This window comes from Micromys minutus (genome assembly GCF_963924665.1).
Source record: "Micromys minutus genome assembly, chromosome: 33".
NCBI lineage: Eukaryota > Metazoa > Chordata > Mammalia > Rodentia > Muridae > Micromys > Micromys minutus.
The window spans coordinates 264,452-280,987 of record NC_137968.1 but is presented as its reverse complement, the minus strand read 5'-3'; the positions used below and the strand labels follow the sequence as shown (position 1 = coordinate 280,987).

General features: G+C 39.3%; 1 protein-coding gene across 1 annotated transcript; it reads left to right on the top strand.

Moving 5' to 3' along the window:
* Positions 1-14,410: 14,410 nt before the first annotated feature.
* LOC308414198 (U1 small nuclear ribonucleoprotein C-like) lies at positions 14,411-14,767 on the top strand (the record flags this gene model as incomplete). The annotated part of the gene is made up of 1 exon (XM_080909403.1): positions 14,411-14,767. One exon carries the CDS (start codon positions 14,411-14,413, stop codon positions 14,765-14,767), a length of 357 nt encoding a protein of 118 aa, XP_080765529.1.
* Between the last annotated feature and the right edge of the window lie 1,769 nt (positions 14,768-16,536).

The following is a 16,536-nucleotide window of genomic DNA, read 5'->3' as shown; positions in this document are numbered from 1 at the left end:
GTTCAATGGAACAGAACCTAGTTCAAAAGTAGACCCACATAAATATTGCCAATTGATTTGTGTCTTCTGGTGATTTTATTTTCAATGGTTGAACTAATTTAAATTTATGCTTGTCTTATACACGAATGAGACTCAGACACTGGTTATTTGGCATTGACAATTACTGGGAGGTAACCCCTAATCTACTTTTCTAACTGCTAGACTGGCTACTTTTCCAGCAGTGTAACCCTTGGTTACACTTGGTGTTTCTCATAGCCATGTGCTCATGGTCCATCTCTTCTCATGGTGGCTTCCTCCTTTCTCCTGTGTAGTACCTGTCTGCCTTTCTACCTGTGATCCCCCCAACCAGGTAACTGAAAACCCACTTACCTCTGTTGTAACTGTCTATAACCATTTTTATTCAATCAATAGCTTTACATAAAGAAGCAAGGCTGGTACAACAAGCTGGTATACATATATGTTACAATTCAAACATCTTGAGGCCATTAGACCTTGAGATAGGTTACCTAGTCTCCGTGCATATTGATACACATTATAATGACACACATCCAAGAATATTTGGGAAGCACACATTAATTTTGAGGGATTTTTTTTAATCACATAAAAGGTAAGTGTGTAAGGAAAGATGGGTAAAATGAGGAACAGCTGGGGGATGACAATTGATATGATCAAATGCATAGTATAAAATTCACAAAAATACTTATAAAAATAATTAATTAAAAATTTCTAAAAGTAAAACTACCATATGATCCAGTTATACCACACTTATATATGAAAGAATCTAAGTCAAATACTTTAATAATCTTTCACATTCATACAAGATGTAAGACCAGCATCTATGCTCATCAACAGATAATTAGTTTTTTTTTTAGTGTGGTATATTACATGATGAAGTTTGACTCATCCATTAAGAAAAATTTAACTATACCATTTAAAAGAAAATGGATGGACCTGGATAGATATAATCATTTTAAACAAAGCAAGCCACCCTCAAAAAGAGAAATCTGAGTTATTGTCTTTTATATGTGGAATCTAGATTTAACTATATGTACGTACACATAGGTTTAAAATTTTTTTTAAAATCTACTTTTAATAAGGGTTCTCAAACACTTCAGCCTCCCTTCTAGCCCACTATCCAAAGGCAGGTGAGAAAAGATGGTAAATAGGACAAGGGGATGTGTACCTGTTCATAAGTAGTCCTTTGGGGTGACCACAATCTCCATTTGTCAGGATTCCTGCAGTCCAGTTCAGTAGTGTCAGGATACCAAAGTTGAATCAGCAGTGATGACATGATCTAACAGCAACAGCCAGGCATCTGCTGAAACAACACAAGTCAGAAGGGGTGACCAGAACTAACCAGGACTCTAAGAGAAGTTCTTAGCCATGCCTCTCTCAACAAAGTGGTGATCAGTGAAGATGGAGACACAAGACCTATGAACCATTGTAAGGCTAGCTATGCAAGTGCACTATCATTGTCCATTGAGTTCAATGTAAACTCTCTCCAGACATCACATGTCCTCTTATGAGTCTTGCTTTAGCAAAACATCATGTGAGTCTGCCTCAGCAAAACACCAGAAGAGTCTGCATCACCTGACACAACCAGAAATTTCTGCTTCATGAATGAATAGATATATGTATGAATGGATGGATAGATAGATGGATTCATGAATAGATGGATGGATGGATGAATGGAAGGATGGATTGACAGATGTTAGATGTATAGATATTTTATGGCATGGGAGCAAAAGGTAGACTACTTAGAGGGAGGACTTAATATTGGAAAAATTAAATTTCTATAAGCAAAAAAAGAAATCAAATTGAGCCTAACCTTATACCTTTTACAACATTAAAAAACACACACCAAAGTATAATGACACATACATATAAAAGTGTCACAATAGAACCTGTTAGTTTGTATGTTAACTAAAATTTTTAAATACATTAAGGTAAAAACTCAAAATATTTATACATCAATAAAGTTCTAAAATTTGGCAAAAAGTCTTGAACAGATAATTTTCAGAAAGCTGCTGTATTTCAAGACTTGCTGGGTGCAAGATGTTCACTTCTAAAGGCTATAATGACATTTTGTGGACAACAAAGATGCAGTGACAAAGATGATAGAGACTGAGGATGAAGACAAGGTTAGTGTGACACTAAGTCAGTACCATAGAGGGCCTCCTGGAATCATGGGATCATTATGCGTTCTTGAGAATTATGTTACATGAATCCAAACAGATGTTAAAATTCCTGACTGGCTATGTTGGAACACACCTGCAATTCCAGCCCCTCAGAGGAAAGGCAAGAGGACTGAGTTCAGTACTGACCTGGGCTAGATAACAACATGATGCATGAAAAGAAATAAAGCAATACAGAAATGCAAAGTACCATAGGATAATTTGAAAATAAAGTCTAGAAAAATGAGTTAATGCTATAGTAATCTCATTACTAATTATACAGATCATAGTCATCAATGATTATTTTCTAATTGCTTATGCATTCCAATGTTCACTTTATCCACACACCCTCACTGAGCCCACACCAATCCTCCTTTACCACAGACAACTAAAATCTTCTTTACCCTAACAGTAAGGCTAGTAAGATTTTGCTCAGAAGATTGGTTCAGCAAAAGGCAGCGTTAAAGGGCTGTGAAGATTGAAGCCAATTTATGTGGAGTTAGTAATGCTGCTGCTGCTGCTCCTCCTCATCATCATCATCATTGTAACAGTGTTTTGTAACAGAAGCATTTTCTTAATAGTTCATCTGTGTAGGATGAGTCTAACAGATATTAACACTAATCCCCTTGTTAGCATGAAAGTCAAAAATCATGGCTGAGAACATCATGAGGACTGTCTGGGGGGACATCTAGAGTGAGGCATCCATGAGACTCTGTATGATGACGGATAAGTTTTGCCTCCTGAGAACACTTTCATCCACTGTGCATGATAAGAGTGCAATTGTAGAAAGAACAAAAAAAGCAAAGCAAAGCAAAACAAATCAGGCTTAGTTTGACTCTTTTCCCTTGCTGTTCTTTAGTCAAGCCAGGGCTCCTCACCAGTGGCTAGATATATTTCTGTGAACAGAGAGGTCATATGGACAAGGTGCCCACCAGAAGGCAAAGCCTTGTTCTAGCTGAGTGGTAGAAACAAAGAGCTCGTGCTGTGATAGCTGGGACCCCAGTTCTTTGCTGCAAGCACCAACTCTCTCCCTCACTTTCTTGTGATATAACTGATTTCTCTCCAAACCCTCTCTTTTTACCTTCTAACCTATCACAGTTCCAAACCTAGGGTTCCCACATAAAGCTGAAGGCTCTTTGGATAATATGAAGAATTTCACAGATGACATCCACTCATGAATTCATTCATGCATTCATTTCAAGTCCATCCCTAGTTTTAAAACATTTGCTATTGATTCACTTTGTTATTTGACAATTTCATACGTTACTTTCTTACACTTCTTTTTATTTTATTTCCTCCTGCCCCTATCAAGACACTTGAGCCTTTCAAACCCATCTCTACCAGATTCATGACTTAGTTGTATAAACACTGGTAACATAACCAGGCTCTGGAGGATAGTTCCAGTCTAAAGGCCACACATGGCCAAGGAATTTCAACAAGGGCAGCAGTATGAGTTTAGGGTATACAGAAAATATTGCTCAGACCATTTGCCACCAGGAACAGCGGAGATCCAGGGACACAGGCCTGGCAAGACTGTGCTGAGTAGCCTGGGCACAGAGAGGGCTAGGCCTAGTGCGCAGTAGGCAAGGCCCTCCTGTTGGTCCAGGGGAGAAGGAACTCTGCAATAGAGTCTCGGTGTCCGCCCGGAAGGCCCTTGCATGCAGACCAAACACTTAAGCTATTTGCCACCTGGAAGAGCTGAGATCCAAGAGCACTTACAGGCCTGGTGAGACTGCGCAGTGAGTGGCCAGGGTGCAGAGAGGTCTGGGCAGAGCTTGTGGAAAGCATGGCCCCCATTGGTTCAGGGGAGCAGGAACCATAGAATTGGGACTTGGTATCCACCCTGAAAGTCATCGCATGAGGAGCAAATGCTCAGGCCATTTGGCACTGGGAACAGCAGAGATCCAGGGAAACAGGCCAGGTACATGGGTGAGATGGGAACCAATCACTGACAACAAGACCACATATAATCACAGACTTATTATATGTGATTATATAATAAGAGGAAAGGGAAAGAACTTACTCAATGGAAACCAAGACAACCTGGCAACATCAGAACCCAGCTCTCCCATCACAGCAAGCAGCAGAACGCAAAACACTTCAGAAAAAGAAGATTCAGACCTGAAATCATACCTCAAGATGATGATGGAGATCGTTGAGAAGAGTGTGAATAATACACTTAAACAAGAAAAGGAGGAAAAGCATAAACAAATAGAAGCTTTTAAAGAGGAAACACGAAAAACACTCAAAGAAATCAAAGAACTAGAGGAAAAGAGAACCAAAAAGATAAAGGAATTTAAGAAGGAAATAAAAATGGAAAAAATAAAGAAAACACTAAAAGAGACAACCCTGGAGGTGGAAAACCAAAAAAAGAAATCAGGAGTCATAGATGCAATCATTTCCAACGGACTACAAGAGGTGGAAGAGAGAATCTCAGGGGCCAAAGACAACATTGAAAACATAGACAATACAGTTAGAGAAGATGCAAAAGCCAAAAGACTCTTAGCCCAAAATGTCGAGAAGATACAGGACACAATGAGAAAACCAAACCTAAGGATAATAGGAATAGAAGAGGGCGAAGAATATCAACTAAGGGGCACAGTGAGTATCTTCAACAAAATCGTAGAAGAAAACTTCCCTACCCTTAATAAAGAGATGACCATGAGCATAAAAGAAGCCTACAGAACTCCAAATAGAGTGGACCAGAAAAGAAATTCTTCCCAACACATAATAGTCAAAACGCCAAGTGTCCAAAGCAAAGAAAGAATACCAAAAGCAGTAAGAGCAAAAAGGTCATGTAATATATAAAGGAGGACCGATCAGAATTACACCTGATTTCTCAACAGAGACTATGAAAGCTAAAAGATCCTGGACAGACATCATGCAGACCCTAAGAGAACACAAGTGTCAACCCAGGCTGCAATACCCAGCAAAACTCTCAATCACCATAGATGGAGAGACCAAGATATTCCAGGACAAAACTAAATTTACCCAATATCTGACCACAAACCAAGCACTACAACGAATTATAGGTGGAAAGCCCAATACAAGGAGGGAAACTACATCCTAGAAAAAACAAGAAAGTTACTAAGGAAGAAAACCAAAAGAAAGACACGCAGGCACAATTCTACCTCTAAAAGCAAAAATAGTGGGAAACAACAACCACTATTCGTTAATATCTGTTAACATAAATGGACTCAATTACCCAATAAAAAGATATAGGCTACCAGACTGGATACATAAACAGAATCCAGAATTTTGCTGCATACAGAAAACTCATCTCAGAGACGAAGACAGACTTATCTCAGAGTAAAAGGTTGGGAAAAAAACCTTCCAAGCAAACGGCCCCAAGAAACAAGCTGGAGTAGCCATTCTGATATTGAGTAAAGTACATTTTCAATGAAAAGTTATCAAAAAAGATAAGGAAGGACACTGTTTACTCATTACAGAAAAAATTTACTAGGAGGAACTCTCAATCCTTAACATACATGCTCCAAATACAAGAGCAGCCATATTCATAAAAAAAGCCCTACTAAAGCTCAAAAAACACATTGCCAAACACACAATAATAGTGGGAGACCTCAACACCCCACTCTCATCAATGGACAGATCATGGAAGCAGAAATTGAACAAGGACACATTGAAACTAGCAGAGGTTATGAAACAATTGGAATTAATACAATTTAAAGAACATTTTATCCTAAAACAAAAGAATACACCTTCTTCTCAGCACCTCACTACACCTTCTCAAAAACTGACCATATAACCATTCACAAAACAAGCCACAATAGATATAAGAAGATTGAAATACTCCCATGCATCCTATAAGATGACCATGGTCTAAGCCTGGTCTTTAATAACAATAAAGACAATAAAAAGCCCATATACACATGGAAACTAAACAATGCTCTATTAAACAATAGCAGGGTCAAAGAAGAAATAAAGAAAGAAATTAAGTATTTTCTAGAATTTAATGAAAATGAAAACACAACATACCCAAACATATGGGATGCAATGAAAGCAGTACTGAGAGGAAAACTCATGGCTCTGAGTGCTTCCAAAAAAAAAAAAAAAAAAAAAAAAAAAAAAAAAAAAAAAAAAAACTTGAGAGAGCATACGCTAGCAACTTGATAACACAGTTGAAAGCTCTAGAACAAAAGAAAGCAGATACATCCAAGAGAAGTAGATGACAAGAAATAATCAAACTCAGAGCAGAAATTGAACAAATAGAAACAAAAAGAACCATTCAAAGAATCAACAAAACCAAGAGCTGGCTCATTGAGAAAATTGACAAGATTGATAAACCCTTAGCCAGACTAACTAGAGGGCAAAGAGAGAGTATAAAATTTAACATAATCAGAAAGGAAAGTGGAGACATTTTTTGAGGCCACAATAATCCTCGTTCCTAAGCCACACAAAGACCCTACAAGGAAAGGGAACTTCAGACCAACCACACTTATGAACATTGATGCAAAAATACCCAACAAAATTCTTGCAAAATGAATCCAAGAACAAATCAAAATGATCATTCACCATAATCAAGTAGGCTTCATCCCTGGAATGCAGGGATGGTTTGATATACAGAAATCCATAAATATAATCCACCATAGAAACAAACTCAAAGAAAAAAAAAAACACATGGTCATCTCACTAGATGCTGAGAAAGCATTTCACAAAATTCAACATCCCTTCATGTTAAAAGTCTTGGAAAGAACAGGAATCCAAGGCCCATACTTAAACATACTAAAAGCAATATACAGAAAACTGATAGCCAATATCAAATTTAATGGTGGGAAACTTGAAGCAATTCCACTAAAATCAGAGACTAGACAAGGCTGCCCACTCTCCCCCTACCTATTCAACATAGTACTGGAAGTCCTGGCCAGAGCAATTAGACAGCAAAAGGAAATCAAAGGGATACAAATTGAAAAGGAAGAGCAAAAATATCACTGTTTGCAGATGACATGATAGTGTATGTAAGTGACCCCAAACATTCCACCAGAGAACTTCTACAGCTGATAAACAAGTTCACCAAAGTGATTGGATATAAAATTAACTCAAACAAATCAGTAGCCCTCCAAACATGCAGAGAAATTAGGGAAAATATACTCTTTACAATAGTCACAAACAATATGAAATACCTTGGTGTGACTCTAACTAAGCAAGTGAAAGACCTATATGACAAGAACTTCAAACCTCTAAAGAAGGAAATCAAGGAAGATCTCAGAAAATGGAAAGCTCTCCCATGCTCATGGATTGGAAGGATCAACATTTTAAATATGGCAATCTGACCAAAAGCAATCTACAGATTCAATGCAATCCCCATCAAAATTCCAACCCAATTCTTCATAGAGTTGGAAAGAGCATTGTGCAATTTATTCTGGAATAACAAAAGACCTAGAATAGCGAAATCCATCCTCAACAACAAGAAAACATCTGTGGGAATCAATATCCCTGACCTCAAGCTACATTACAAGGCAATTGTGCTGAAAACTGCATGGTACTGGTACAGAGAGAGATAGGCACGTGGATCAATGGAATAAAGTAGAAGATCCAGAGATGAGCCTTCACATATGTGGTCACTTGATTTTTGACAAAGGAGTGGTAAACATTCAATGGAAAAAGGACAGCCTGTTCAACAAGGTGTTGGTCCAACTGGCACTTAGCATGCAGAAGAATGAAAATAGACCCTTTCTTATCTTCTTGTACAAAGCTTAAGTGCAAGTGGATCAAAGATCTCCACATTAATCCAGGTACACTGAAATTATTAGAAGAGAAAGTAGGGAAATCCTTAGAACACATAGGCACAGGAGAAAATTCCTGAACAGAACACCAATGGCTTGTGCTCTAAGGTCAAATATTGACAAATGGGACTTAATGAGATTGCAAAGTTTCTGTAAGGCTAAGGACACTGTCAAGAAAACAAAATAGCACCCAACAGATTGGGGAAAGATTTTTACCAACCCCACATCTGATAGAGGCCTAATATCCAAGGTATACAAAGAACTTGCGAAGTTAGACACCAGAGAATCAAACAATCCTATTAAAAATGGGGTACAGAGCTAAACAAAAAGTTCTCAATTGAGGAATATTGAATGACTGAGAAGCATCTAAGGGAGTGCTCGACATCATTAACCATCAGGGAAATGCAAATCAAAACAACCCTGAGATTCTACCTCACACCAACCAGAATGGCTAAGATCAAAAATTCAGATGACAGCAGATGCTAGCGAGGATGTGGAGAAAGAGGGACCCTTCTCCACTGTTGGTGGGTTTGTAAGCTGGTACAACCACTCTGGAAATCAATCTGGCGATTCCTCAGAAAATTGGATATAGTACTACCTGAAGACCCAGTTATTCTACTTCTGGGCATATACCCCAGAGAAGCTCCAACATACAACAAAGACACATGCACCACAATGTTCACAGCAGCTCTATTTATAATAGCCATAAGCTGGAAAAAACCCAGCTGTCCTTCAGTAGATGAATGGATACAAAAATTTTGGTATATTTACATAATGGAGTACTACTCAGCTACCAGAAACAATGGCTTTATGAAATTCTTAAGAAAATGGATGTATCTAGAGAATATTATTCTCAGTGGGGTAACCCAGTCACAGAAGAACAGACATAATATGCAGTCACTGATAATTGGATACTAACCTTAGCTCTGAACATTCCAGAAACAACTTAGAGACTATATGAAGTTCAAGAAATACAAAGGCTGAAAAAAAATCATTATGTTTCATCTTAACACACCAAGAAAACTTTGACTATTTCTAGGTTACATCTTGTTTTACATGTACTTTATGCTCATTGTAACTAGTAAGATCTTAATGCACACTATCCAACCTTTAAAAAAACCAAGTACTGACCAAAATGTATTCATACAATTTTATGCAAAAATGCTTTTAAAATCTCTTCATTTATCTCTGTTTTTTTAAAATAAATTTGTTTGATTAATAAAAATGAGAAAATTAAACTCAAAAGTAGTAGAAGGATTGAAATAATATAATTAAAACAGATATAAGTTAAAATGGAAATAAAGGCCTGTAATGAGTCAAAAACTTAAAATTTTTGTTGTTGCTAGATCATAATAGGATGGAAGCTAAGCAAGAGGGACCAGCATTAAAGTCAGCTTTCTGAAAACTGCTCATGAAAAAAACAGAATAAAACAAATGACTCAAATTGTGTTTTTCCAAATGTAGATTAAGTTAATTAACCTTTAGTTATTCAAACCAGGAAAATGTGATCTGGGAATATAAATAAATAAAACCGGAAATTGAAAAAAAGGAAAATATCATGGTGGCCCCACCTATTCAACACTGTTGCTTATTCAAATTAAGAGGAAATTAACAACATAATCATCTTTTATTTCTGTAAGGCAGAAGAAATTGCCTGTTCTGTGTTTTTCTTCTGCGAAGACATGGCTTTACTGAACCCTGGGCCCAGGTTAACCACGACTCCCTTGATACACATACAGACTCAAGTTTTATTTGGTATCATTTGCTTATTATTATTTTATAACATTTACCTCTTTCCTATTACAAAGGCACACATCTCTGCATAAAAACATAGGAAGCATACAATGAGGCGGAACTATTACTTACAGTCTGCAACATCTAGATAAATAAAGAGAGTGTGTTTGGCATTCATCAGAGATATCTTTTAATTTTGCACATATATTTTGGTAGTATGGAGCATGAAGCAACATGCAGAGGTCAGAGAACAACTTTCCAGAAGCAGTTCTCTTTCCACCACGTGGATCGTGGGAACTGAACTCAGGTCATCAGATGTGACAGCCGAATTTTGACCCAGGGAGCCACTTCAATGACCTCTCACAGGCTTTTTGTAAGTAGCACTTGTTCACATTTTAAAATAGAATTAGGGTGACATTGCATAAAAAAATGTTATCTTATCTTCACTTGGAACTTCCTAATTGTAACTGTTCATTTAAACAAGGCAGTTCTTACTTCAACAGTTCTTGTCCCAAATGATAGGTTTAATATCCCATTATAAACAAGCCATAACACTGTGTTTGCCCCCATTGCACGGGAAAATTCCTTACTTCATTCAAACTGTCCTGGAATATAAAAATTTCTAAGGAGATACATACATGTGTTCACATACACACACACACACACACACACACACACACACACACACACACACACAGAAACCGAGAGACAGAGAAACAGAGAGACAGACGAAGACAGAAAGAGACAGGCACACACAGAAGTGGGGAGCAGTGAGAGAGAGAGAAGAGAGACAGAGAAGGAGAATACAATGCATTTTAGAGGTTTCACATCTGGCTAAAAAAAATTTGATAATTAACAAGACTCTGTCTCTGTCAATGGGCCTCTTGGGACCCAATTTTGTATCTCTTTGGGAGCTAGAACTGTGCCCAGGTAATATCCTTGCATTCTTCCAGAAACTGCTGAGCACAGTTATCATCCTTACTAAGTTTTGTTCTTCTCTAGTGTGGAACCGCCTGCTGCAGTTTAGTGCTGGTTTTCTAAAATCCTCCAGCTTCCCCAAATCCTCGGTAGAAACAAACACGCATTTGCTATAATCTTCTGCTTCCTACAATGTCAGGGCAGCAGAGGACCCCAGCTGCTGCCAAACAGCCTGGGAAAGTATAGAAACAGCTGGAATCTCATTTAAATTTGTACTCCAGAATTAGGGAAAATATAAAATCATAAATGTTGCCTCAAGGACAATGTAGACAACTTGGAACCACTATGAATTTAGAGAAGACCTTTAGCACCAAGCCAAGTTTGCAAAGATGCTTTCTGGAAGAGGGAGGTGTGGATAATGAGCGGGCAGTGAGCAGGCAGAGTAGGTTATATGGGTAGTATTTGAGATAAACTACAGCAGTGCAGGGTGAAGCAGAGAGCCAGTGTGTCCAGTGTTATGCTACCAAGGAGGAAGGCATGCATAAAGCTGAAAGAGAAAAGGCTGGGAAGCTGAGAGGCAGCAAATCTCTGCAGAAAGCCTGTCACTTGTCCAATGTTAAGTTCTTCTGGAATTCATGATGGCCTGGCTTTTACAAAATTAAACTTTTAATATTCAAACTGGAAATAAAGATGTTTAAATAATTTTCATTTCAGAAATGCTTTCTTTTCCTCATCAATTAGAACCTGACTCTAAAGAGTTCCCATCCTTTAAAATGTGTTTAAATTTTATTTTTAACATAATTTTGATATGTAATAATTAAACACATTTGTGCACTGTGCTGTGGTATTTTAATGCATGAATTTATTGTATGAAGATCAAATCAGAGCAATCTACATATCCATATCTTCAAATATTTATCATTTCTTTGTAGTAGGAATGTTCAAAATTATCTGATAGTGGTTTTGAAATGTATGATACCTTATTGTTAAACCCATTTACCCTCTTGACCATGCAAAAGCAAAATTTATTTCTCCTAACTGTAACATCACATTAATTGCTTAGGATAAGGAATACTAAACAGTCGTATGTAAATTCAGATAGATAAGTCTCACCCTGAATCAGAGATCAGCTATTAATGTTTAAAAATAATTTATGCTGTAGTTTGGATGGGAAATATCACTGATAGTCTCCTTTGTTTGAACAGTTTGTTGACTAGCTGGTGACACTGTTGTGAAAACTTTAGGAGGTGACAGCTCTTACAATAGGTCACTTGGCAAAGGATATTCTAAATAGGATAAAATGGCAACCAAAAGATTAGAAAAAGACCTTTACCTATCCTACATTTGATAGAGGGCTAATGGCAAATATGTACAAAGAGGTCAAGAAGTTAGAAACCAGAGAACCAAATAACCCTATTAAAAATGGGATACAGGGCTGGAGAGATGGCTCAGTGGTTAAGAGCACTGACTGCTCTTCCAGAGGTCCTGAGTTCAAATCCCAACAACCACATGGTGTCTCACAACCATCTGTAATGGGATCTAATGCCCTCTTCTGGTGTGTCTGAAGACAGCTTATATATAATAAACAAAGAAATGTTTTTTAAAAAATGGGATACAGACCTAAACAAAGAATTCTTGGGGGTTTCTCCTATGCCCAGTGTCAATTCAGTGCCAGAGTTCTCTGAACTTAGACTCCACTGGGAAAGAGCCAGTCTCACAGGAATGCTGACACATCTGAGAGCCAGGAGAGACCACCACTACTGCCCAAACTCCTGGCCCAAGATGATCCTACCCAGAGCACTCAGGACACAGGAACAGTCTAGGTATGGATCCTTCCCATTTCTATCTGTGCCCTGTGCTGACTCTGTGCCACGGGTCTCTGTACCCAAATCCTGCTGGGAGAGAGCTGGTCCCCCAAGTAGTGCTGACACAGAGGCTTACAGGAGGGTCAAACCACTGACAGAATCAGCAAGACAAGCTAAACCAGAGATAAGCAGATGGCAAAAGGCAAGTCCAAGAACCTAACAACAGAAACCAAGGCCACTTGGCATCATCAGAACCCAGTTCCCCCACCACAAGTCCTGGATACCCCAACACACAAGAAAAGCAAGATTCTGATTTAAAATCACAACTCATGATGATGTTAGATGACTTTAAGAAGGTCATAAGTAACTCCCTTAACATTATCAACCAACCAAACCCTCCAGAACTCCCAGGGACTAAAACACCAACCAATGAGTACACATGGAGAGACCCATGGCTCTAGTTGCATATGTAGCAGAGGATGGCATTGTCTGGCATCAATGGGAGAATTGGCCTTTAGTCCTGTGAAGGCACATTTTCACAGTGTAGGGGAATGCTAAGGCACTGGGGTGGAGAGGGTGGTTGGAAGAGAGAGCACCTTCATGGAAGCAAGTGGAGGGGTGGGAGTGGGGAGAAAGGGGATATATTTGAAAAATAAATATGGAGAATATCCAATAAAAAAAAGAAAAAAAATACAGGACAGCACAGGTAAACAGGCTGCAGCCTTTAAAGAGGAAACACAACACAACACACACACACACACACAAAACCCTACAAAAATCTTTTACAGAATCACAGAAAAATATGACCAAACAAATAAAGGAATTGAACACCACCATCCAAGACCTTAAAATGGAAAGAGAAGCCATAAAGAAATCACAAAGGAAGACAATCTTTGAGATAGAAAACCTAGGAAAGAAGATCAAGAAATGTAGATACAAGCATCACCATCAGAATTTAAGAGATGGAAGAGAGAATCTCAGTGGCAGAAGAAAACATTGACACAACAGTCAAAGAAAATGCAAAATGCAGAAAGCTCCTAACTCAAAACATCCAGGAAAGCCAGGACACAATGAGAAGACCAAACCTGAGGATAATACCTATAGAAGAGAGCAAAGATTCCCAAATTAAAGGGCTAACAAATATCTTCAACAAGATTATATAAGAAAAATTCACTAACCTAAAGAAAGAGATGTCCATAAACATACAAGAAGCCCATAGAATTCCAAATCGATTTGACCAGAAAAGAAATTCCTCATGTCACATATTAGTCAAAACACTAAATGTACAAAACAAAGAAAGAATATTAAAAGCAGTAAGGAAAGGTCAAGTAACATATAAAGGCAGACCTATCAGAATTACACCAGACTTTTCAACAGAGATGATGAAAGCTAGAACATCCTGGACAGATGTCATACAGACCCTAAGAGAACACAAATGCCAGCCCAGGTTACTATATCCATAGAAACCCTCAATGACCATAGATGGAGAAACCAAGATATTCCATGACAAAACCAAATCTACACAGTATCTTTCCACAAATCCAACCCTACAACGGATAATAGATGGAAAACTCCAACACAAGGAGGGAAACTACACACTAGAAAAAGCAAGAAAGTAATGTTCTTTCAACTAACCCAGAAGAAGACAGCCACACAAACATAATTCTACCTCTAGCAACAAAAATACCAGAAAACAACAGTCATTGCTCCCTAATATCTCTCGACACCAATGAACTCAATTCCCCAATAAAAAGCCATAGACTATCACACTAGATACATAATGAGGACCCAAAATTTTGAAGCAGAGATTGAAGGAAAAGTAATCCAGACCATATGTAGCCACCAAACCCAAACAATATTGCTGATGCCAAGAAGTGCATGCTGGGGGGTAGCCAACGGCCTGTGAGGCAACATACCTAAGTTTTATTTCAACTACTGTGATACTTATCTTACCGACGTTTCTCCGTCTGTGAAGAAGACACACTGCAGTGGTCAGACACACAAAGAGAACATGAAAGAGTATTACCAGAAATAGATGGAAGAGCAGGCCCAGAGCCTGATTGACAAAACAACGGCTGTGTTTCAACAAGGAAAGATCCCTCCAGCTCCATCCTCTGCTCCTCCGCCTACAGGGGCCATGATCCCACCTCCTCCCAGTTTCTCGGGTTCTCCTCAGCCTGGCATGATGCCTGCACCCCACATGGGAGGCCCTCTCATAATGCCAGTGATGGGTCCTCCTCCTCCTGGGGTGATGCCTGTGGGACCAGCTCCTGGGATGAGAACACCCATGGGAGGCCACATGCCCATGATGCTGGGGCCTCCAATGATGAGACCTCCCGCCTGCCCTGTGTTGGTGCCCACACGGCCTGGGATGACCGGGCCAGACGGATAAGAACAGAAGCGCTCTTTATCGTTCTGTTCTTGTTTCACCAGGAGATCTTGGTGCTGAACCTCAGTGTTTACTAGATGCGGGACAAAGAACTTCCTTCCTAACAGAGAGAATGCTTCTGGAGAGAGAAGTGATAGAAAAAAAAGTGCGGTTTTTACTTACATTGTGAGATGTGAAAATAAAATCGTCAGCTCTTTTAGTTAAAAAAAAATTTAAAAGTGCACGCTGACAGGAGCCTGATATAGCTGTCTTCTGAGAGACTCTGTCAGAGCAGGACAAATACAGAGGCGGATGCTCACAGCTAACCACTGAACTGAGAAGAAGGTACCCAAAGCAGCTGAAGGGGTTTGCAACCCTTAGAAAGAACAGCAATATCATCCAACCAGACCCCCTCCCCAGGGCTTCCAGGGACTAAACCACTATTTAAAGAGTACACATGGATGGACCCATGGCTCCATCTGCATATGTAGGAGAGGATAGCTTTGTTGGGCGTCAGTGGGGAGGAGAAGCCCTTGGTCTTGCCAAGGGTCGAAGTGCCAGTGTAGGGGAATGTCAGGGTGGGAGGTGGGAGTGTAGGGCTCGGGGACACCCTCATAGAAACAGGGGGAGGGGGCATGGGATATGGGGGTTATGAATGGGAAACCGGGGAAGAAGATAACATTTGAAATGTAAAAAAAAAAAAAAAAAAACATAGTACCCAATAAAAAAAATTTTTAAATATTGTAAAAAATTTTTTAAAAGTGTTGAGTCAGCAATGTGTGTGCATGCATGTGTATGTTTGTCATGTGCATTCTCTCCAAGGTGTGTGTGTATGTGTGTGGTGTGCATTCTCTCCATTCTACATGTGCAGAGATTAAAGGAAGACATCAAGATCACTCTGCCTTATTGCTTTGAGACAGGGACTCTCACTGAACCGGAAGCTTACCTCCCTGGCCAGCTCCCTGAATCTGCCCCCAATGCTGACTTTATACCTACAGCCACGCTGGCCTTTTTATGTGAGTGCTTGGAACTCAAGCCCAGGTACTTTTAGTGTGTGTGTAGCAGATGCTGTTACTTACTAAGCCACCTTCATGGTCTCTATATTATACACCCCCACACACACCTTTTTTTTTCTGTTTTTCCAACTCAAACTTAGACTTCTTTGGGTATTTGTAGCTCCTACAAATCCTCTTTCCTATGTTTTTTTCTCAACTTTATCTCGATCACCATTTTTTCCTTCTCTCTGCCCCACCTGGCTCAGGCATTTGTCTCATTCGTCTCTGTTTCCATCTGGTTTAGCCCTGGCACAGATTAATTGTTCCGAAATGCTGTTTGCTGATAAGAACTTCTAGACTTCTGTATCCATTTGGCTTCTCAGGTTCAGATGCCGCAGCCTGAGTGATATACACATACAGTCAACTCAGTTCCTGAGGCTTCACTCCACAGTGTCTAGGGCAGTGTCCACGATGCCAACATTCCCTCTTCCAACTGGAAACAGATGAGCACCACAAAGTGGGAAGAAAGCCTCCAGCATTTCCAAGTCATCAGACTGCCTAAGAGGTTTTCTAATTCATATATGTAAAAGCATTGCCTCCTGTGAGGGGTGTCCTGGTGACACACTTGGCTAGCTCATTCACTGAATCACAGTGGATAAGAGACAATGAGATGCCCATCCTGCTGGCAGGGCCATCCTAGAGGGACTTCAGGAATGGCACTTGTGTCCAGCTCCTGTTAGGCAACTTGAATCTTCTGTTAAACCTCTAACTCTCTAAATGAGACCTTAGGAGCTTCAG